The 20738-nt window shown below is 47.6% G+C and overlaps 9 protein-coding genes across 9 annotated transcripts; 6 read left to right on the top strand and 3 right to left on the bottom strand.

Annotated features, from left to right (window-relative positions):
* Window positions 1–1864: 1864 nt before the first annotated feature.
* FPRO_09185 (uncharacterized protein) lies at window positions 1865–4005 on the top strand (the record flags this gene model as incomplete). The annotated part of the gene is made up of 5 exons (XM_031232551.1): window positions 1865–2063; window positions 2119–2235; window positions 2295–2551; window positions 2676–3795; window positions 3842–4005. The coding sequence occupies 5 exons, from the start codon at window positions 1865–1867 to the stop codon at window positions 4003–4005; spliced, it is 1857 nt and encodes a 618-aa protein (XP_031082476.1).
* A 328-nt stretch (window positions 4006–4333) lies between these two features.
* Window positions 4334–4654, bottom strand: FPRO_09186 (putative protein transport protein Sec61 subunit gamma; the record flags this gene model as incomplete). The annotated part of the gene is made up of 3 exons (XM_031232552.1): window positions 4334–4374; window positions 4425–4511; window positions 4570–4654. The coding sequence occupies 3 exons, from the start codon at window positions 4652–4654 to the stop codon at window positions 4334–4336; spliced, it is 213 nt and encodes a 70-aa protein (XP_031082477.1).
* A 1270-nt stretch (window positions 4655–5924) lies between these two features.
* Window positions 5925–7144, top strand: FPRO_09187 (uncharacterized protein; the record flags this gene model as incomplete). Its single annotated transcript, XM_031232553.1, has 3 exons — window positions 5925–6337; window positions 6390–6982; window positions 7035–7144. The coding sequence occupies 3 exons, from the start codon at window positions 5925–5927 to the stop codon at window positions 7142–7144; spliced, it is 1116 nt and encodes a 371-aa protein (XP_031082478.1).
* A 476-nt stretch (window positions 7145–7620) lies between these two features.
* Window positions 7621–8298, top strand: FPRO_09188 (uncharacterized protein; the record flags this gene model as incomplete). The annotated part of the gene is made up of 1 exon (XM_031232554.1): window positions 7621–8298. The coding sequence occupies one exon, from the start codon at window positions 7621–7623 to the stop codon at window positions 8296–8298; it is 678 nt and encodes a 225-aa protein (XP_031082479.1).
* Window positions 8299–8537: 239 nt separating this feature from the next.
* On the bottom strand, window positions 8538–8861 carry FPRO_09189 (uncharacterized protein; the record flags this gene model as incomplete). The annotated part of the gene is made up of 1 exon (XM_031232555.1): window positions 8538–8861. One exon carries the CDS (start codon window positions 8859–8861, stop codon window positions 8538–8540), a length of 324 nt encoding a protein of 107 aa, XP_031082480.1.
* Window positions 8862–9462: 601 nt separating this feature from the next.
* Window positions 9463–10825, top strand: FPRO_09190 (uncharacterized protein; the record flags this gene model as incomplete). Its single annotated transcript, XM_031232556.1, has 3 exons — window positions 9463–9756; window positions 9837–10586; window positions 10646–10825. 3 exons carry the CDS (start codon window positions 9463–9465, stop codon window positions 10823–10825), a joined length of 1224 nt encoding a protein of 407 aa, XP_031082481.1.
* Window positions 10826–11146: 321 nt separating this feature from the next.
* On the bottom strand, window positions 11147–13496 carry FPRO_09191 (putative ATP-binding protein PRP16; the record flags this gene model as incomplete). The annotated part of the gene is made up of 5 exons (XM_031232557.1): window positions 11147–11978; window positions 12032–12356; window positions 12420–12921; window positions 12971–13264; window positions 13311–13496. 5 exons carry the CDS (start codon window positions 13494–13496, stop codon window positions 11147–11149), a joined length of 2139 nt encoding a protein of 712 aa, XP_031082482.1.
* Window positions 13497–15153: 1657 nt separating this feature from the next.
* On the top strand, window positions 15154–16590 carry FPRO_09192 (uncharacterized protein; the record flags this gene model as incomplete). The annotated part of the gene is made up of 1 exon (XM_031232558.1): window positions 15154–16590. One exon carries the CDS (start codon window positions 15154–15156, stop codon window positions 16588–16590), a length of 1437 nt encoding a protein of 478 aa, XP_031082483.1.
* A 2362-nt stretch (window positions 16591–18952) lies between these two features.
* On the top strand, window positions 18953–20579 carry FPRO_09193 (uncharacterized protein; the record flags this gene model as incomplete). The annotated part of the gene is made up of 2 exons (XM_031232559.1): window positions 18953–19110; window positions 19172–20579. 2 exons carry the CDS (start codon window positions 18953–18955, stop codon window positions 20577–20579), a joined length of 1566 nt encoding a protein of 521 aa, XP_031082484.1.
* Between the last annotated feature and the right edge of the window lie 159 nt (window positions 20580–20738).

The raw sequence follows: 20738 nt of genomic DNA on the forward strand, positions 1-20738 counted from the left end.
GGGAGCTGCAAGGTTGGAACAGGAATGAAGATGGAGGTTTGGGTGTTGAATTGGGTGATCTGGATTGGCTTGGATTTACATAGGGGCAACCAAATAGAAGATCCGCTCCGTACTCGATACGATGGAGGAAACTCCTCTCCCTGCCCCGTCCCAACAGCTGCAGCCTTGAACGAGCCTAAAATACTGGCTACAGGGGTGTCACCCTGCTGAAGGAGGACCCTAGGAGTCTAGGACGTCCAAGTTATGTGGCGACGTGGCCCCAGCCGTGGGGCGCTAAGCCTTATTTTGCCTAGGGGCCAAGTATTTTTACTCAAGCTTCAGGGGCCGAAGTGGCATTTCCATGATGGATGCTAAACAGGGGGGTTACTCATTTACAAATCCAGAGAACGACACTATTCATTTACTTGCTGCAAGCAAAAAGCAATTTCCTGATAATATTAATATCATGAACAGCGAGTCTTGTGCTCTCGGTAGGGACTCCTTAGACATTGCGTCCACTCACGAATCGTGGCACCAAAATTGGCACCAATTCATTCCATCAACTGAATCTTGGGCTGTCTGTTGAAACCACAAACACGAGCTGCCAAGCAGCATCGGATGTCGGCAATAATATTCTGGACCTCACAGTTGTTTTGAACCATTGACGCAGGGGAAAAGTTCTCAGCTGAGCGCGCGGAAGCCCATCGTTTCTCACATCTTGGCTTACACCACATTGATATCATGCTTTTCCAGACAAGTCTCCAAGCCGCTGCTGCATCTCTTGGAGCACCTTGGATCCTCCAATCTTGATACTGGAACCAGAAATACTTGCTTAATTGGGGAGGTCATTTCCTCGCGTCCATGATGCTATTGCGAAAGGACCGATTCATCAGCTCAGGCCTAGGTAGGAAGTCTAGAGAGTTGGGCATCGTAGTTGCTTTAGTAGGGACGCTCTCTGTTGTCATGTCTCTGTGCCCTCGTCTCCAATAAACGAGATATCTCAGTTGCGGCTTATCAATGTACACCTCGACTCACTCCCTGTTCAGCTTTTGAGACGCCTTGAACAACTGCGATCATTTCTGGATTTTTTCAATAATCTGGACGTGGAAGGGATGGGCGAGCCGTGTCTTGGAACGGTCAATGGATCCGATATATGGATGAATGAGTCCTAAAGCGAATTATCCCGGGTTAGTCAGGCGCAAGAGTGTTTTATCAGATATTCCACTGAGTTAGGATGACCTCTCGACTTTATCGTTTCTTTTTCTTTTTCTTTTTCTTTTTTTTTTTTTGTGCGATTCCAGTATTGGTCACACTTCCATGTAGCACCTTGATGATGAAGACATGTTAAGTAAGTAGGCGTCGTCTGATTGTTTCGTGACACTTCCAAAATGAAGATCGTTACAGTTTTGACCTCTCACCGTTATTGAAAAGGCACTATCTAAGAATACCACGTGTAACTTATGTATCTTCTGATGATGTGTCCAAATATGCAGTTGATATCAAAACACGAGGTTATTTTAAACTCCAATTTGCCAGAATCTTAGTCCAGGGTAGCTCATCGCGGGGCTTATCTTATCTCCGGTTGATGTCGTCACAAGCTCCGGGAGCTCCCATTCTAAGTTGACTTCACCCAACAGAGCAGTACCTCTCTTGAAGCATCACACTCATCGCATCATTGATAATTTATTAACCCGCCGTGATCCCTGTGAAGACTGTATCTCCTGAAGCTCCCGTACAACCTGTAGTATAGTTACTTTATCTTTTTCCGACCACGTCTCTTCTATCTCACCGTATCGCCCCTCCAAGCTCTCGTGCTTAGCAACCATTCTTTATCTACTTTCATCTCGACCTTCACACGATTCACCAGATCTCACCCACTTGAACCATGGCGCCTCTCGAGGGTGAGAGGAGTTCGCAACCGCTCTCACCGGATGCAAGTGACGAAGATAACCGTAATGAGAGCACACATGAATCATCGGAGTCACCGGCTTATCACTGGCCAATGGATGAAGACGAAGCCGAGGATGAGGAAGACCCAGACTACGAGGATGAACCCGATGAAGAAGATGAAGACGACCTTCAAGGTAAGTTCAAACCGATGCTTGAGTAATACCAAGTTTCACTAATCACATCATATAGATGTTCGTGACCTTGAAATATTGCTGGAGAATGGAGGTGATGACGACGACGACGACGAAGACGAGGACGAGATTGAAGGAGTCACTGACACGCAACGACTCGTAAACATTGTACGGAGTAAGTCTCGGCTTTCGAGGGATCATGAAAGACATGACTGACACTGGGGATGAAATTAGCCGGTGCTAGAACAGGACTGCTAACACGGAGACAACTTATTGCCTTGATGCAGAGCCCCGATCTTACCAGTGTTTTATTCCAAGATAATCCTGGGGAGGACGCCGAGTTCCTGAACAATTGGCCTTTCAACCGACGTCTAACACCCAAGGACCCGAATCGCTTCCCGAAAGTGCCTAGTGAGCAGGGCTTGAAGCTTATGCGATCAGGAGCATTTGGTGCAAATAACTACAACCCCAGAGCAAAGAGGCCACTTGCTGTGAGGATGCTCGAGCGGGAGTTGGCCCTGGGGAATCGCGAAGATAGGATACGAAATAATGCGCTTATCAACCAGGCATGAGCCCAGACCTTTCTATCAAGACGATTTGACTGACAGCGTCCAGAGTCTACTACCGAAATCACGAGCCGAGAAGATCATTCACTTCGACGACCCCGTGTATTCTGGACAGTTTTCGGATGATGGAAACTTCTTTTTCGCCTGCTCTCAAGACTTCAAAGTGCGAATGTACGACACCTCCAGCCCATACAATTGGAAGCATTACAAGACAGTCAGCTACCCATGGGGACAATGGACACTCACAGATGCATCATTAAGTCCCGACAACAAATGGCTCGCGTATACTTCAATCCAGAGTATGGTCTCCATAGCTCCTACGGATCCAAATGATACTGGAGATCCCTATACACTGGATTTAGACAACGGCCCACCACATGGATATCACGGGCGACGCGGCTTCGGTATCTGGTCTGTCAGGTTCTCAGGCGATGGAAGAGAACTGGTGGCTGGAACGAGCGCGGCCTCAATCGTGGTATATGACATCGAGTCTCGGAGAGTTCTTCACCACGTTCGCGGCCACTCGGATGATGTCAATGCCGTGTGCTTTGCTGACAAGATGTCACCGCACATACTTTATTCGGGCTCCGACGATACAACGATCAAGGTCTGGGATCGGAGAAGCATGGGCGATCACCGAGAAGCTGGCGCTTTTGTCGGCCACATCGAAGGCTTGACATACATCGACAGCAAGGGAGATGGACGGTATATACTCAGTAACGGAAAAGATCAGTCAATGAAACTATGGGATATACGAATGGCCATGTCAACCGATCGATTCAATGAACTTGATCCGACAGCACATGCAAACACCAGTGGCTTCGATTACCGGGGTGGCATATATGACGACGAGGACTGGGATGTGCACCCCCATGATAATTCGCTTGTGACCTTCCGAGGCCACAAGGTCCTTCGAACTCTTATACGATGTCACTTTTCACCCCCGACGTCCACTAATTCACGATATGTATACTCGGGCAGTACCGATGGCAAGGTATACATTTGGAATATGGATGCGAGCTTGGCTGGAATCATAGATGTTAAGAAAGCTACTATACGCACTCGTCCAATGGATAATCGACACCGCTTCTACCATTTCGATGAACCAGGCAATTGGGGCACTTGTGTCCGCGATGCAAGCTGGCATCCCACTGCCCCTCTCCTTGTTGGTATGTTCCCCGATTTTCGCTGGAAAACATTAGCTAACATCAGCAGCGTCTGCTTGGAATGGATATAACATGGCAAGAGGAACGTGCACGCTACACTCGTATAACGACAACGTGGATGATGAAGGAGAACCACCGATGGGCCAGAGTGTCAACCACTTGCTCAAGGAACAACCTGAGCTATACCAGAACTCAACATATGGGGTGCGTTAGGTCAAGTTTGCAAGAAACAACTTTGGATATATTTTGTACAAGTGGTCAGTTTAGCCAGCAGTTTTGTAAAGGATATCTCTCAACCCCATGCAAACCGCGCCTTAGACGTGAAAGCACATCCTTCTCATCCTCGCGGCGCTCGATCGAATTCCAGCGTAAGAAGTATGTTGCGTGCCCGCCATAATTTCATTTAACTCCGCCCCAGTGAACGTACTCGCAGCAAGAAAATTGTTGTGATGGCCCTCGCATCCACCCCCCGCTGTGCGGGTTTTTGGATTGTCAAGTCGCCACTATCCATAATCTCTTCATCGCCTGATCGTGTGATGGTTTATGCGCTACCGACGAGAGCGTGGTTCAGGGGAATGTGCACTGAGGACATGTTAGAGAACGGTACACCTGAAGGAGATTAGATATCATACCCAGCTTGACAACGTAGCCAACGGCGCCCATGATGAGGAAACCAACGCCAACAGCCTGGCAGAGTCGTAGGAACTCCTTCTGGTCAGCTGGAGAGCGGTATGTCAGTAGAGGTAAAAGATGTGAGTGCGCAATGAGTCGACATACGCTTGGTGCATCGTCGCACGAATTGAACTCCGTCCTTGACGAACTCGGAGGGAACCTCGAGGATCTCTTGAACCTGGTCGGACATATTGTGTGTGTATGTGGAAAAGAAAGGGGAGTAATTAAAATTAGATGCTGCGAAAGAAGAGATGTAGCTTCGTTGAGTAGAAGAAAAGGCAGAGTCGTCGAATTGAGTCGGAGTCGCGAGGGGTTGAAGAAAGGAGAGTTGAAGTTTAAAGGGGACTTCTTTTTGGTGGTGATCCTAGCTAATCTAGTGGACAGCACAGCTCTGCTCTCTGGCCTCTCCTCTCATGCGACGACGTGTTAACAATTGACTTATCTAATTTCCAATTCGGGGCAAGGCCAGATTGGCTTTGGCTCGGGCCGAGAGATGACCCGTGGCCTGGACTTGAACTTGCCTGACAGTTACATTTCAGTGGAGCCATGTGGCCTGTGGGGAAGGAAGGCGCTGTGCCTGTGCCTGTGTCTGCTCTCTTTCCCAGCTTATTTCCCCGGGCCCCAAACGCGCAGGCGCTAGCAGGTAGACGCCAGCTTCCGCGAGTTGCAGTGCTTTCCGTTTGCTTGCGAAGCTCTTCCCCAGAAAAGAAAGCGTGAAGCTCTCTTCCTCCTTCCGTCATCCGCTAACCTCTTCCCCTTCATCTTTCCATCGTCGTCTACTCTCCTAACAATTCTTGGTCCAAGTTTCAAAGTGTTTTCACGCTCTGACTACGACAAATTGCTCTTTTACCTGTCTTGTTCGCGACCAAGCTTAGAGCGCGCCAGAGCCCGATTTCAATCATCGACCAAAATCGACACTGGAGCACGAGCGTTGGGATCACTAACACACGTAGATCCCTGTAGCTAGGCGATTCTTCGCGAAACGAGCCCGATCGCGATTTGTTTCGATATCGAGGTTTAGGAAAGGAGGACATTGATCGGGCTGACGGCATCCTCTATTCCATTGCTCCCCATCTGTATCTGAGCGCTCGCTCGGAATATCGGGAGCTAGACAGCGAGGATTGCAAGCACAGAGCTTCGTCCTGAATATCGCATCTTTGAGTCAAGAACCATCATATCAGGGGTTGTACCTATAATAGGGCCCCAATCTTGTTACGAGGAGTGTACGTATTGCAAGCTTCCAGTCCAGTTCATTTCTCTCGGGTGTACAAGGCTTCTGAGTCTTGCGGGCGGCGTTTGTTAGCGACGGAACGTTCAATGGCTGATAACTTATGTGTAAAGACCAGAGGCCAACTCTTGTATCTCGCAGGCAGCCTAATTATCACATTTGACAATATCCTCATTACTCCCCAGATCTCTGCACGGCATTAACCTGTGCCAAGTGCTTTAAGTCGGTAAAAATGGCTGAAGAAGACTTCGAAATCGATATCTACGGCGATGAGAGCAACGACCAGCAGCAAGATGACCACCGAGGCGATGACAATAACCAGGACCATCACCGAGGTGATGATCGAAGGGATAGCCACGGTGACCAGAACATGGAAGAGTACCACGCCGACAACCACCACCATGCGGGAGATGGCCACAGTTCAAGTCATCATCAAGCGCATGGCTCTCAACAGGGGACGAAGAGGAAACAGGAGGATGATGGTCGACCAGTTGACCAATCTGCGACAACTTCACTCATGATCTCGGAACTTAACTGGTGGAATACAGATGATGATATTCGAGGTTGGGCGCGAGAAGCCGACTGCGAGGATGAGATTAAGGATATCACCTTCAGCGAACACAAGGTCAATGGCAAAAGCAAGGGGTGCGATTTTCTTAGCTCCACGTCGGGACCTAGATGACTGACATATTCGTAGCCAAGCTTACATCGAGTTCTACTCGCCCCAAGCATCTACTGCCATCAAGCGTCGTATCGAACAGATCATAGCTGAAAGTCAAGGGGCCCAGAAGAAGCTCACCTTGACGTACTGGGCCACTACCAACAATCCCTTCAAGACCCTACCCAAAGACGCCCCTGCCAGAGGCAAGGATCAAAGCCGTGCACCATCCAGCTCATACAACAATGACAGAGGTGGCGGTCATATCGGCGGTAACTTTGGTGGTGGTTTCCGCGGAGGAAGGGGTGGAGGCTACAACCGTGGTGGTATGAACCAAGGCGGTTACAACCGGAACTTCAACAACAATAGTATGGGCGGCTACAATAACATGGGAGGCGGTTACAATGGACCCATGGGTGGCGGCGGCGGCGGCGGTAACTTTGGCTTCAACAACCGGGGAGGCATGATGGGAGGGGGCATGCGTGGTGGCCCTGGTGGTATGCGAGGCGGTCGAGGAGGCATGATGGGTATGAACCCCATGGGTGGGAATATGGGTGGGAACATGGGCGGGATGCCTATGGGGATGCCTGGAAATATGGGCATGGGCATGATGGGACCCAACGGTATGCCTGGTAAGTGATGTAGACAGACAAGTCTTTTTGAGTGCAAAACTAACATGTGCAGGCTTCCAAGGAATGCCTCCCAACTTCAACCCCGGCTTTGGCTTCAACCAGAACCAGGGAGGCGGCGATTGGGGCAACCCGCATGGAGCAAAGAGACCACGACCAGAGTAGAACCCCGTCGTTGGGCCTATTCCTCCGCGCCAAATGGTCCCGATGGCGCCTCCGAGTACAAACACAAGCACAAGCACAAGCGTGGACAAAGGGAAATAGGGACAGCAATGAGAGTCTTAAATGTCTGCATTTAATTCCGATCTCTAGGCCAAGGATGAGTGCGTTTTGGGCAGTTTGCGAACCGGCATGAATGTGCTATCGAGTAAAAAAGTTGAAGGATAATGGAAAGCAGTAACTGGGCACGTGTAACATAGATTATGGATGTTAAGGTTAGGGCATTGGCGTCAAGAAAGCGTTTTGTTTAAGTTTTGTGAGTCACTGAAGAGGAAGTTACGTACGTGAACAGTGATCTCGTCAACCGAGACTGGCCTTGTGCATATAAAGAGCATCAAGTCTTCTCCCGGATCAATTTACTTTCCTCATCACACATCCTTATCACTCAAATGGACTACCCCGCCCCCAGAACTGACCCGCCCATGGCGATGGACACTGAACAGCCCGTTATATGCATCAGATATCGCGCCGCCTGGCCTTCTCTTCCTCGACTGCCCCTAGACAATTCACGAACCCAACTACCGTCCAGTATCCAGGATCGACAAGGCCAAATCTTTGATAGAGTTGAGAGGATCCTCCAAAAGAACAACATCCTAGAGCCAGAGACTGAAATCGAACTGGTCGTACGTCGAATGAACCCAACTGTCTTGATCAAATCACCATGGAAGCAAGACAGCAAGACAAAGTGGGCGCAAGCAGTTGAACAAATCGTGGATGCCATGAAGACACACTTCCGAAGCGCAATCCAAAGAGGCCTTCACGTTGAGATGATAGCGCCGCAAAAGTACGAGACGGTGTACATCGGCGAGGTCGAGGAAGATGTACCATGGGATGACATTCGAGCTGTTGCGAAGCGCCATCTCGACTCCTCCTACGCAACACGCAACTTTCTAAGCACTCTCGCCCTCACCAGAAGAGGCTTCTCCAAGCCCGAAGAAAACCCGATCACTGTGTACATTGGATGCCTTGAAGATTCCGACGAGACCAAGTGGGATGAGATTATTGATGGAATCGAGTCTGAGTTTCGTGAGAGGGGATGGATGGACATTGTTGTCCATATTGAGCACAATTGGTCATTCACTAGGACGACTGTTGACTAAAGGATAAGTCTTTGGATCATGGATATACGATACATCAGGAAACAATACCGGAGAATGTGCAGCCAGCGGGCGTTGAATGGTGGAATCCCACTTGAGTTTCAGCATCAAGAGAAGGCGATGGGATAGCACAGCACTGGGTCTAATCTAGCGTTTATTTGATTACTCGAGGACCACAGAACTGAGGTCAGAATGAAGTACGATAGGACTCATTGGGGTCAGGAACAAAATATAGCTCTGTTCTACCCCAAGAACCCAGACTCATTGGTCTCCTTTGCAGCCTCTTCTTCCTGACGTTCGCGAAAAGTCTTCCGCGGCCACACTGAAATATGCTCGTTGCTAAAAGTGGGATCTTCTTCTCTATTTCTAGAGCGTACAAAGTCCAGGATAGCTCGGCGGAAGGTCATTACATCGATCTTGTTGGGGATGCTGATGAAGATATCCTTCTTCCATTGGTAGACAAAGATGAGGTAACGGATTGGAAAGGGGGAATCTGCCTCGAGATCGGCTTGATATTGCTCGAATATGACGTCTCTCCAGGTTTTATTGAGATTTCTAGTTGTCATTTTGAGATGAAATAACGGAGAGTGAATAAGGTTGTGTTAGAAACTGTGAAGTTGTTGATATGAATTGAGGTGGTTGCTTAACTTGGGTTGTTAGTCATGCATCGTACGTCACTTGATCGGCAACAGCAGCCATCAGCTACAAGATCACAGTCAGAAGCCATAAAGCGAGGCTGAGGTAAATATAGAATATAAAACAAAAAACAATGCGTGGGAGGAGAATCTGTGAGTGAATTCAGCCGTTTGAGGCTTTGCATCATCTTTCTGATTGTTCTTGCATGCAACCTGCAGCCTTTGATACCTAAATTATGTACCATAAGGTGAATAGGGGCATCTCAGATCAAACAGAAAAAATCGAAATTCTTTCTTCAGTGCCCCGATCTCTATAGCCCCGCATATGGCAGGCAGTGTTACTCCGGCGGTAAGTGGAAGGCAGGCATCAATTCGTCTGATCTTCAAAAGGAAAGAGCACACCCCCTCCTTCCGCCAACATCCAACCCCTCACAACACTCTCTCACCACTCGCAGAGATGACTCTCTTTTAGCCAAAACAACATCAGCACCTTTTTCTGAAAATATCCTCCTCGGTACTGATTCTTACAGACATGGCCACACGCAAACGCCCCCGTGACGTGGAAGAATATGACAAGTACCAGGGCCTCGTCATCTACGTTGGGAACGTTCATTACGATGCCAGCCCAGCCGACTTTGAACAATTTCTTCACGATCATGGAGTATCATGCAAACTTTACTGGCCTGAAGCCGGAGAAAGATCTCATGGCGGCTGGTGTTGGGCTCGCTTCCATCATCATGACGATGCTAGCTATGCGATCAACAATCTTAACGGCGCCATTTTCTGCGGAAGAAAGCTAAGAACAGGACATGTAGCCACCAACTCTGTGAGTCCCTCCTCAAATGATGTATCTCTAAAGATGCAGCGTGCGAATGATCAGGGTGGCTTAGCTAACATCGTCCGAAGAAACGTGCTCGCTTTCAAGATGGGCCTTCGTCCTTCCAGGACCGCCCTGAAATCTACGATAATCCATTTCGACAAGAGAATCCATTTTCGTTCCCTAAAAAGTTCCAGACCTTTAACCCTCACACTTTTTTTCAAGATTACGAGCAGATGAAATACCCAGGCCACTCGTCACATTACTTTCACCGGCCTGCTGAGCATCCTGGCTTTTACCCCTCGACAAACAGCCGACGACCAGCGCCCCCCTTTAGACAGAGTGCCAACTACGGGGTTCAGTACCCAGAATGCTACCCGCCAAAGAAGATGGAGCATCTGGATCACCGTCACATCCCAAAACTGCAGGATGTTTGGGACGCAGATAAACCCTTCCTTAGCACTGCGAACATCTTCGCCAAAGGGATCAAGATATCGGGACTGGCAATCACGGTCAACCACGGACAGACCCCCGCAGATGGGGCAGTAGCTCTTTCCAGGCCTGAGGAACAGGAGTCGCAGGATGGAAGTATGGACATAGAAATGACCGAACCGCGTCCCCAGCTATATTGGCAACCGGGCCGAGTCCTTGGACCGGACCCCCAAGAGAGAGCTTACATCTCTCACTCCGAAAATTTTGTCAGACCGTCAGATATGAGTACTAGTGTTCTCTCGGCAACGTGCCGGAGTCACATCGTTTCATACAAGCGCCCTCCAGGAGTTGGACTTGGTTGGGGCGACTTTGATCGCTTCTATGAATGGCAGTTACTCGGCCGTAAGGTAAGGACAAGCAATTCATTTGAATTCCTAGCAAAACCACTAGCTAATGTCTCATTTAGGTTCAAAAGTCGATGGTGCGAGCTCAGAGGTTTCAGCAATCCAATTCTCCCCACATGACCTTCATTTCCGAGTTGACTGGCTGCCTTCATATTATACGAACAGATTCGACCAAGATTGAATCTCGAAGGAAACTCAAGAGACCCAACTTGTGGCAGAAGCTCAAAAATGGCAAGAACTAAAGGAGAAAATGAGACAGATTGATGTTAGTGGAGGTGATGTTAGCGAAGGTTGAGCGAGGATATTTTGGCAGATGCTGAGATTTGCACATGAAACAACCTTGTCAACAAGACGAAAAGTTTATAATGGAACATGAAGGATGACCTGGAGATAGCTTAAGGCAAGAAGAGTATGAAGAAATAGGCAGTGGATCATGTAGTGGTGTTGGGGTGAAAATAATCGATCATGTGGCCGACTCATAACTAAGTTTCTCGAAATACATACATGTGAACAAATACATGTGAACAAAATGACTAGCACAACAAAGCTGCTCGACGTGTAGATTACCACCAATCCGTCTGTTTGTTGGTACTTAGCCCACAAGCCTCTTCAAATGATGCCTTCGCGAGCGGCATTTTGAACGGGCCAGTCTTGCCCGCACGTTTCAACGCCCAGCTCTCCTCTCGAAAGTTCTCACATCCCCGGAGCCACTCGGGCTCGATGGCTGTGACTGTCTCCAGGAACTGACAGTTTGTCATGACGAAGGAGTCAAAAATGACCCACCTGTGGTTGATTCCTACAAGGTTGCTTTCAGGAGATAAACCAGCGTGCCAGTTGTGATGAAGAACTCTGTAGCGGTTGTTTCCACTACCAACGTCGCTGAAAGCCACGCGATGACTAAAGGCCCAAGCAAGCGCTTGGCGGAGATTGTCATCACATTCAGAGGTCTCGAGTTCGAATCGCTTGGGCTTATCCTTGAATAAGTCGGCAAATGACTTCCTCAGCTTCATGCGAATACGCTTGAATTCTTCAAGGGCACGCATGCTGAGAGAATTGTCCGAGCACCACCCCGATACGTCGACGTAAACCCCATCATGTCTAAGATCCTCGGCCTCATCTTCCTTCTTCATGAATGCGTCCACTGCGTTGAGCTGCGTGATGTGATCAGAGGTGAAACAGGCAAAACGATGTGCCTGACCTGAAGTGGAATAGGGGCCTTGACCACGGACAAAGATCGGATGCCGTGTGCTTCGAATGGCGGCGATGGTTATCATGTCACTACTGCAGCCGAGCTCATGAGCCTTTTCAAGTGCGTTGAACCATACGGGGTGGACTGGAAGTTTTGAAGCCATCTGGCCCTTGGGAGTGATAGTCCCAGTATCGTCAAGATATCCCCTATTCTTAGTTAGTGCCAGAAATAACGAGATAACGAAAACGGAAGACAGTACATAGCAAGAAGATCTTCGAGAGCGCGAAAGAAGACTTCGGGATCAGGTTTGTCAACAAAATCAAAATTGGCTACATCATCGAATCCCATAGCCTTGATCTGTAGAACCAAGCGAGAAAGGTCGCTTGTGTGAATGGAAGCGGGCGTTGTCGGAAGAAGAATCTCATCGTAGTGCTCCTTCGTGTAAATGCGATGGCATACGCCTGGCTGATTTCGACCAGCGCGACTGGCTCGCTGCTCTGCTGCTGTCCTAGAGATAGGCCTGGTAAAAACTGTCCTGAGGCCGATCCGGGGATTAAAACGCGACTCAATACAGAGTCCAGTGTCTGGATATCATGGTCAGTTTCTCCAGTCCGAATTGAACAATAATTTGACAATGGCCAGCATACCAACGATGTAGACAACACCATCAACCGTCAGATTGGCCTCTGCAATATTCGTAGAGATGATGCACCGACGGCGGGACGATTGTATGAGGACTCTTTCCTGCTCTGCTTTGGGCAACTGAGAATAAAGGGGCAACACTTCAAGACCCCAGGTTGCCGATCGCAACTGTCCACAAGCATCTTCGATCTCGGCTGTAGACGGCATAAAGACAAGAATATCACCATCCCCAGTAGTCTGATGGATGTGCTGAGCGGTATGAAGAGCTAGACTAGCGTAATCAGGAGTTGGTTCTTGGAGATAACGGATCTCGACAGGGTGCTCTCGGCCGGATAGAGGTAGATGACAGCCCTGACCGAAGTAGTTCAGAAATATACCCACGTCAGGAGTGGCAGACATGATGACTACTTTTAGATCAGGGAAGAGTGGTAAAGCACGCTTCAATAGTGCTAGAAGTAGGTCTGTCGGGATGGTGCGCTCGTGGGCCTCATCAATGATGACACAACTCTTTAGAGGGTGTTAGGAAGAGGCGAAAGGCGCTGGACACAACACTTACGTATTTGCCGAAAGAACCATTGCCTTGAACCAACTGCACAAGCATTCCGTCGGTCATGTAGCTTAAGCGTGTTTTGACTCGGGAAACACGCTTGTCGAAGCGAACCTGATATCCCACTTCTTCACCCACTCTGACATCTAGCTCAGAGGCGACCTTCTCTGCACCTGAAATAGCAGTTGGCCGATGGGGCTGTGTACAAGCAATAGGTTTTGATGAACCAAGTTCATCGAAAAGAATGAACTGAGGAATCTGTGTCGTTTTGCCTGAGCCCGTTTCGCCAGACACGACAATCACCTGTGTGAATTAGTGCTATGCTTTATGATGTGAAGAGTGCAGCTACCTGGTGTTGATGATAAATGTCAAGAAACTCTTGACGCTTGGCTGAAGCTGGAAGTCTCCGACGAATGGTGAGTAACTCAAAATATCTTCTGCTATGAAGATCATTTTCTCGGAGTGGATGAGCTTCACCGTCCTCAAGACGAATACCATCCTCTGCAGTTGAATCACGAAACGACGTGTGATCCATGGTGATACATAGGGTAAGGTAAGAAGACTGTTGCGAATGATGGAAGAAAAAAGAAGCTGCAATGAAGCTATGCAGCTTTGAGAAGGTAAGTGGGTTGAGTGCAGATCTGAGGCATCCGTACCTTCTCGTGTCGTCTACGAGCCCCACGTGATTCCGCTTCGATTACAAGAGGAAGGAGCTACCTTGGACTGCAAAAATAAAAGGGGGAAGGCACTGGCAGGCAGTGCCTGCATCTGTCGACAGTGTCAAGAATAACAGCTGCAGGTAATTTTGTGCACTCGAAGGTGCAGTCCCCCCCTTTCAAGGGCATCGTCTCAGGGGCAATAGGAGCCAAGAGAATGAATAAAAGAGATGCGAATAGATAAAAAAGGAGAAGCTCTTGGTTATATTTCAGAAACCTGTAAGCTTTCTTCTAGTAAACGCTTTGCTGTGCCACCGCTCGTGATTGACTGTCGACTTCATACAGTCATTTCGAGGTAATAAGTCGAGTTTCTAGGGTCCGTAACTTAAAGCTCTAGTACTAACTCTACACTGAAGAGAGAAGAATCATCAGCATATACGAAGCCGAATCCCAATATTAGAGAAGAATAATAGAGATAAACTGGGATTGGCCTCTGTTTGGATTCATAGAGACGAAGTCACATTAATGGAACTCGCGTTTTAGTTGGTGAAGCAGCTGACTGCCAATGTACTTATCTAAAGAGATATATTGATTTAAATGAGATAGAATATATCCTTGATAAGAATGCTTCGCTGAAGATTAGGAGAAAATAACTCTACCTAGTAATTTTGTAGAGAGTCGCCGGCCTAGGGAGCTCCGTCTGACTCTCAGCTTTGCTATTTAAACCTTAGCAATCGACCCAGAGAGTTAATAGACCGCAATATCAGCCCATTAATTAAGTGAAGCGACATTGGGGAATCGTGATTCCAATGCGTAGTTGCTGATAACCTCATTCTCCTATCTCCATGCGTTCCAACACTGCAATTTAGGCTTGCTATTTGCCGGTTCTTATCAAAGAAACACGAACAATCAATGCTTTGGTATGTTAGGAGACATAGAAATTACAGCTCATTCTTCTAGAAGCTTATGTATTTGCAATTGTTATGCATGTTCCCCCCTCTCTGACATGGAGACCTGCATTGGAACAGCATTGGAATGCTTGGTTCTCTTTGAAGGTTCCTATATTCAATAAAACTGCTCCAATGCAGTCATACGTAAATATTGGTAGAATCTGCAATTATCGGCGACGTGCATATCCCTTTATTGGGCTGGTAGATGTTGGTTCAAAACGCCATTCAACTTATCCGCCCTTTGCCAAGGCTAACGGCAAACTCTCTTAGGCAAACATTCGTTCAGCGTCTGTGCTGGTCAATGTGACTCGAGTCCATCCATGTTCGAGCTAAAAATGTTGAACAAAGGAAGTGTTCGAAATATCACATGCGGCGACCAACGAACAGTTGTTGTTTGTTTGTTCCAGGTCAGCACATGGTGTGAAGAGATTCAATGGCCTTTGATCTATAAATACCTAACTCCACGGCTCAAGATCCAAGACTCAATACCAACAACAACCAGCTTCAACTCAACGGGCTCTAGGGGTCCCATCCCTACATTGCCAATCAACAATACTGCAAATCTCAATTCCCTCACTTCACCAATATGTCGACCGCACAGGATTACTACTCGGATGAGTGGACAGACACTGATTCAGAAATCAACTCAGACGACCTCATGGAAATCGATTCAGATGATGGCTCAGATGCTGGTTCAGATGCTGGTTCAGATGCTGGTTCAGATGACAGCTCGGATGGCGACTCGGATGACGACTCTGACGACGGTTCAGAGCTTGATCGTGATGTTTTTGGCCCTCTCGTTGACATTACCGAGGAGTCTATCATTGCTCTGGCCACTAGAATTGCCAAAGATGTGCTTCATGTTATCCCAGGCAAGGCAGAGCTTCTTAACACAGTTTCCGGGTCTTACAACATCGTCCACATTGTGCAGCTGGAAACAGTCAAGCTGGTTATTCGAATCCCCGCCACAGGCTGGGGTGATGGAATGACAAAAGCAGCAGAAGATGCCCTTTCATCGCAAGTCGCAACAATGCGTTTCATCAAAGAACAGACCGGAGCGCCTGTGCCCGAGGTGCACAGCTGGGACCCAACCAACAACAACGAGATTAGTGCACCTTTCATCTGTATGAGTTTTGTTACCGGAGAGACCGTGTCTAGTGTCTGGTTCAAAGACTCAATGGATGATGAGGCGCGAGAGCAGTTTCGTCTCAACATTCTGACCAGCACCGCAGCTATCATGGCCAAGTTCTCTGCTATGACCTTTGACAAGATCGGCTCTCTCATGCAAGCAGAAGACGGTTCCATCTTTGTCGGTCCAGTTTTTGAATGGGACGAGAATGATGATGGCAGTGTCCATGCTAAAGCTACGCGCACTTACTTCTCAACAGACGAGTTTATGGCATGCAGCATTGCGCCTTCAACTAAGGATGATAATACGTGGGGGCAGGCTGAGGGCAAGTTGCTTCAAGTCCTCTTGGAAAACGCGCCATTTCTTCGTTCTCATTCTCACTTTGTTCTCTGCCCACCCGACTTTGACTCTCAGAACGTTCTTGTTGATGAGCAAGGAAACGTGACCGGATTGATTGACTGGGACCATTGCCAGACAGTACCACCTCAACTCGGTTACGCCTGTTATCCAGGATGGATCACTAGAGACTGGGATCCTTTGATGTATGACTGGCCCCATTCGCCAGGCTTTGAGGATTCTCCCGAAGACCTACAACAATATCGAGCGCACTACAACAAAGCGATGTGCAAGAAATTGTCTCGGCAAGGAGACTCTGCTCTCACGCAAGACTCCCACATTGCTGAAGCCATTGCTATTGCAGCATTCAGCTCAATGAACAGGCTGGAGATCTGTCGCAAGTTTGTTGAAGTCGCCCTAAATCTGCACAAAGACAGCAGTCTGAGTGTACTTATGGACATTGGAGACGATAACCTTGACAAAGAAGATTGGGAGGAATTGAAAGACAAGCTGAAGGCTTTGGTGTGTTCGCCAGCCACACCCTCACGAGAAGGTTGAAAGGAGTTTAAATAGGAAACAAAGAGACTTAGATAATTGATTCGCGTTCGTTTCTGTATAAGTACTGCCTTAAGATGACTCGAGAAGATAGCTCTAATCACAAATCGTATCGCAAACATTTGAATGATTATTACCACGAAGACAACTAGTCAAGTACAATCATATAAACTGATAATTTAACCTTCACCATGGGATGCAACAGGAGAGACGGAAAACATCATTGGTAAGTAAACCCCTAATGGATGACTACAGAAGCTAACAAGACAGCCCCGTGTGCAATCAGAGTGCCAAAACTCGATGTGTAAAGAAACAACATCTCGCCATATGCAGTAAATGTAAATCAGGCTATTCATTGAAGCACAATCGTCGATGCCCCTATTGCTCTGACAAGGGGACCAAAGAGGAAAAGAGAATCGCGAAGGAGAAGAATACTATCCAGGAGGAGGAGGAGGAAGAGTGATGTACAGCACGTGGTATATGAGCGAAGAGGAGTAAGAGAAGGGAAGTTGGAGAGAGAGGTAAGAGAACGTTGAGCAGTTTAGGATATCTGGGTATAGAATGGCTCAGTGTGTACTACTGGTAGTTTACACTGAGCAGAGTTGCCAGAGCGAATATGTTTCTTGCCGCTTGCTTTGATATTGCAATTGCCTTGCTTATGGATATTAGACCTGTCACTGTTTTGATAAAGCATAGTTTTATGTTAAGGAGTTAAGGAAATAGCTGGAATTCATCAAGACTTTCAGACGTCTAGGATCACAGTTCCATTGTTGTCAACAAGCTCAGCTAGCTGCGCCCAGTAACACGTCAATTACGATAAAACCACATGCTAGTAGTGCTTGAATTCATAATTGATGCTAAGAAGCTGGAACTTGGTTGATTGGTTCTCTGTCTGGCTTGAAACCCCCAGGGATAATGAACTCAACTGTCACTCTAATTCAAATCTCGCGCAGTAATTTTGACATAATGTTTACACAGAAATCTGAGTCTTTGAGATTAACGAAGCGAGGTTTCAGGATATAAAAAGTGATAAGAGAACAGAAAGCAACTGGAGACACACGTTGATCGGGCAGTTACTGAAGGTTGTTTCGACTAAGCGGAGCTACTTTTTCAGATATAAAAGTGAATGCTAAGCGATTAGTAACAGACTGTAAGGCTTTTTAGAGTTAGTACTTTGTAAGGATGGATAACTAGACGCTTCAAGGCTGTCTTTACCCTTTTGGAGGATAAGCATTATTCCCCAGCCAGGCAAAGCAATTTGTCACTGGCGATTCTCTTTCTCAGGGGTACCATTTGCTTTGGTACTGGAAGAACGTAGGTATGACCTAGAAGTCATGAAGAACATATAACGTATGCAACGTCACAAGTTGATAGCTGTGGCGCATACCTTGCGAAGGAGAGGCGGTGAGCAGGCTAGCCACTTGGCAAATCGTTGACAAGCTTTGGTCCCGTAAAAGAAAAACTCGGGAGCTTTTTAGACGAAGTCTTATTTACTGACAGATGAAAAAATGAACAGCCCAACTGGGGAAGAAATGCCGTTAGTGCTTGATGTGCGCTAGTGTAATATTACAACTGGTTTGTTTACGTCTTACTGTCCCTGATCTGACCTTGCACTCCCGAGGAAGAGTCTTGCCATACGTGGGAATAATTCCGAGTTTCTCGCAACGAGAGTTAATTGGGTCGGCATTCACATAAAGGTCTATGTTCAACTGGTGTAGAGATCTTGACTTCGTAGCCTGGAGCGTTGCTATACAGACCCCACTGAGCCTGGCCTTGTGCTGTGGAGGTATTACGATGATCTTTGATTGCGTGTAGGGTGAGATATAAAACTCACGGCTAATACTGAAATAGATAAGGTGTCCTTTCTTTTGTACGTTCCTCTGGGAGATAGATGTCTACTGTGTAAAAGTGTCTGGCTCTTTTGCCATGCTCCACAGAATAAGCGTTCGTATGAGACCCAGTAACAAAATGAAGTTAGAACACGATTAGGTTGATTAGCTCACGATAAGCGAAAAAGTATTTATAAACACCTAAACTTGAATGGCTTAGGTAGTATTTAGTATTTGCATGCACTTGGACAGTGTGTGTTTGCGTGTCGTTAAACGGTAACAGGCGCGCTTCAAAGAGCGTCAGCCATATCTACTACCTCATACTGACATGGGGTGAGACCTTATTAGCTAATGTGCTGGTTGTCTCCCAGCCATTTACGATTTCCCTCGAGCATGAATGTCGTGTCTTTACCAAAGTTTGACTTCATAATAAACACTCAGCTTCACTTACGGCACGGCAAGGACGATATTTACCGCTGGTGAATAAGCTCTTGGTTTTCAGCTTTTCAATTGCTTGGGCATCTGACTTTCAAACCATGCTTCAGGTAATCGCTAAGAGTTATGAAGCTCACAGAAGCTTCTTTCTCGGGGGTTACAAGAGGCTTTTAGGAGCTATTATTCTCGTTGTTGTTAATTCTGCTCCCTCGATCTTCGACGACTCGAAACCCCGCCGCGATAAAACCACTCATCACATGTAAGTCTTGCTCAGGAAGAGGAGGAGAAGGGAGAATATCCAAGACTAATGCAACTTCTAGGACAAAGATGCCTCCATTTTTGTGTAATGAGATCTGGAACCTTGTATTCTCCAACTTCGAGGATACCATAGATGTCGATAATGGATCAGATCATGGCCTTTATCCATCCCCCAAAGACACTGATATTCCAACTCTTAAATCGCTGTGTCTTGTCAGCCATCAGTTCTACAGATTGGCCAGGCGAAATCTGTATCATACCATATCGAGCGGAAAGCTACCCGACCAACAGAATAATACAAAGATGTGTTTACTTGCCCGTACGCTCCTCTTAAACCCGGAGCTCAGGTCGGAAATCCGTGCGATCGATCTGAGTTCCTCAGGAAACTGGAAAGCTCCCTTGGTCAACAGTGAGTTTTGGCCCCCAAGCATTGAACGGGTTGAGCCTACTCAGCTCCGAGACTTGCTGAGGGAAGACATAGAAAGACACTCTGCCACCGAGGCTGGGACATGTTTTCTTCTGGCCCTCATGCCAAAGCTTCGGATGGTCGTATTGACAGACCCCCAGACACATTCCAAGGCGCTGACCTGGATCCTAGGGGGAAGTATGAAGACTCCCCAGCCTGGAACAGCAGATCGACCAGAACCAGTTGCGAACTACCTCGGTCAACTAGAAGAAATACACTGGTCGCCATTACGGGCCAAATCAGAAGACCCGGATACTTGTAGCACGGGACATTTACTACTCCTTCCCAGCATCAAGCGACTCTTCCTGTCACCTTTTGCACCCAACCTCACTATTAGTCCCCCCATGGTTCCAGATCTTCAGAGCGGGCTACAGAGTTTGACACTCGACGGTGGTATGATCAGGCCCGCCTTCCTACACTACAGTCTTTCTCGGTGCAAGGCCTTACAGTACTTGGACCTGGATCTTACAGATTGCTACGACGTCAATGAAGAGGATTTGACGGTGAACCTATACGACTTTGGAAGAATTCTCAGAGAGTTTGGACAGGCCCTTGTCAGCCTCAGGCTGAGATTTTACGATTGCGAAGAGTACGCACAAAGCAGGATTGGCTCTCTACAGGGGCTTAAGCGCCTCCGACATCTTTCAGCTCCAATATTTGTACTTGCAGGTACATTGATGGACGCAGTCCCGCTATCGGAGGTCTTGCCTGAATCCGTTGAGACGCTTGAGATGGATTTCGTTGATGTGTGTAGGGTGGTAAATTGTGACACTCTGGCAACAATGTCTGCTGCCAACGACGACCGAGTGATTCGCTTCCTTTACAACAACCAATTACCCAAACTACAGGAAGTTGTATACGGTTTTTATATTGACGGCGAGAATGACAGGATCACTAACTTCACTAAAGTTGAGGGCTGGAGTGTCAAGAACGAGGCACGACTACGGCGCTCGTTTGCGGGAGAGCCTTATTCTGGGAGGCTTGAGCTAGTACGCGGAGAATAGGATAACAAGATTGATATTGGTTCACCCTCCCTACCTACGCACCTACGGACCTAATGAGATAACGAAATTATGGCTTGGGAAGAGATGATCAATTTGAGGAAAAGCAAACAGACTGTTGTATGACAGATATATTACATCACCCACACACGAGTACCCGGC

This window comes from Fusarium proliferatum (genome assembly GCF_900067095.1).
Source record: "Fusarium proliferatum ET1 genome assembly, contig: FPRO_scaffold006, whole genome shotgun sequence".
NCBI lineage: Eukaryota > Fungi > Ascomycota > Sordariomycetes > Hypocreales > Nectriaceae > Fusarium > Fusarium proliferatum.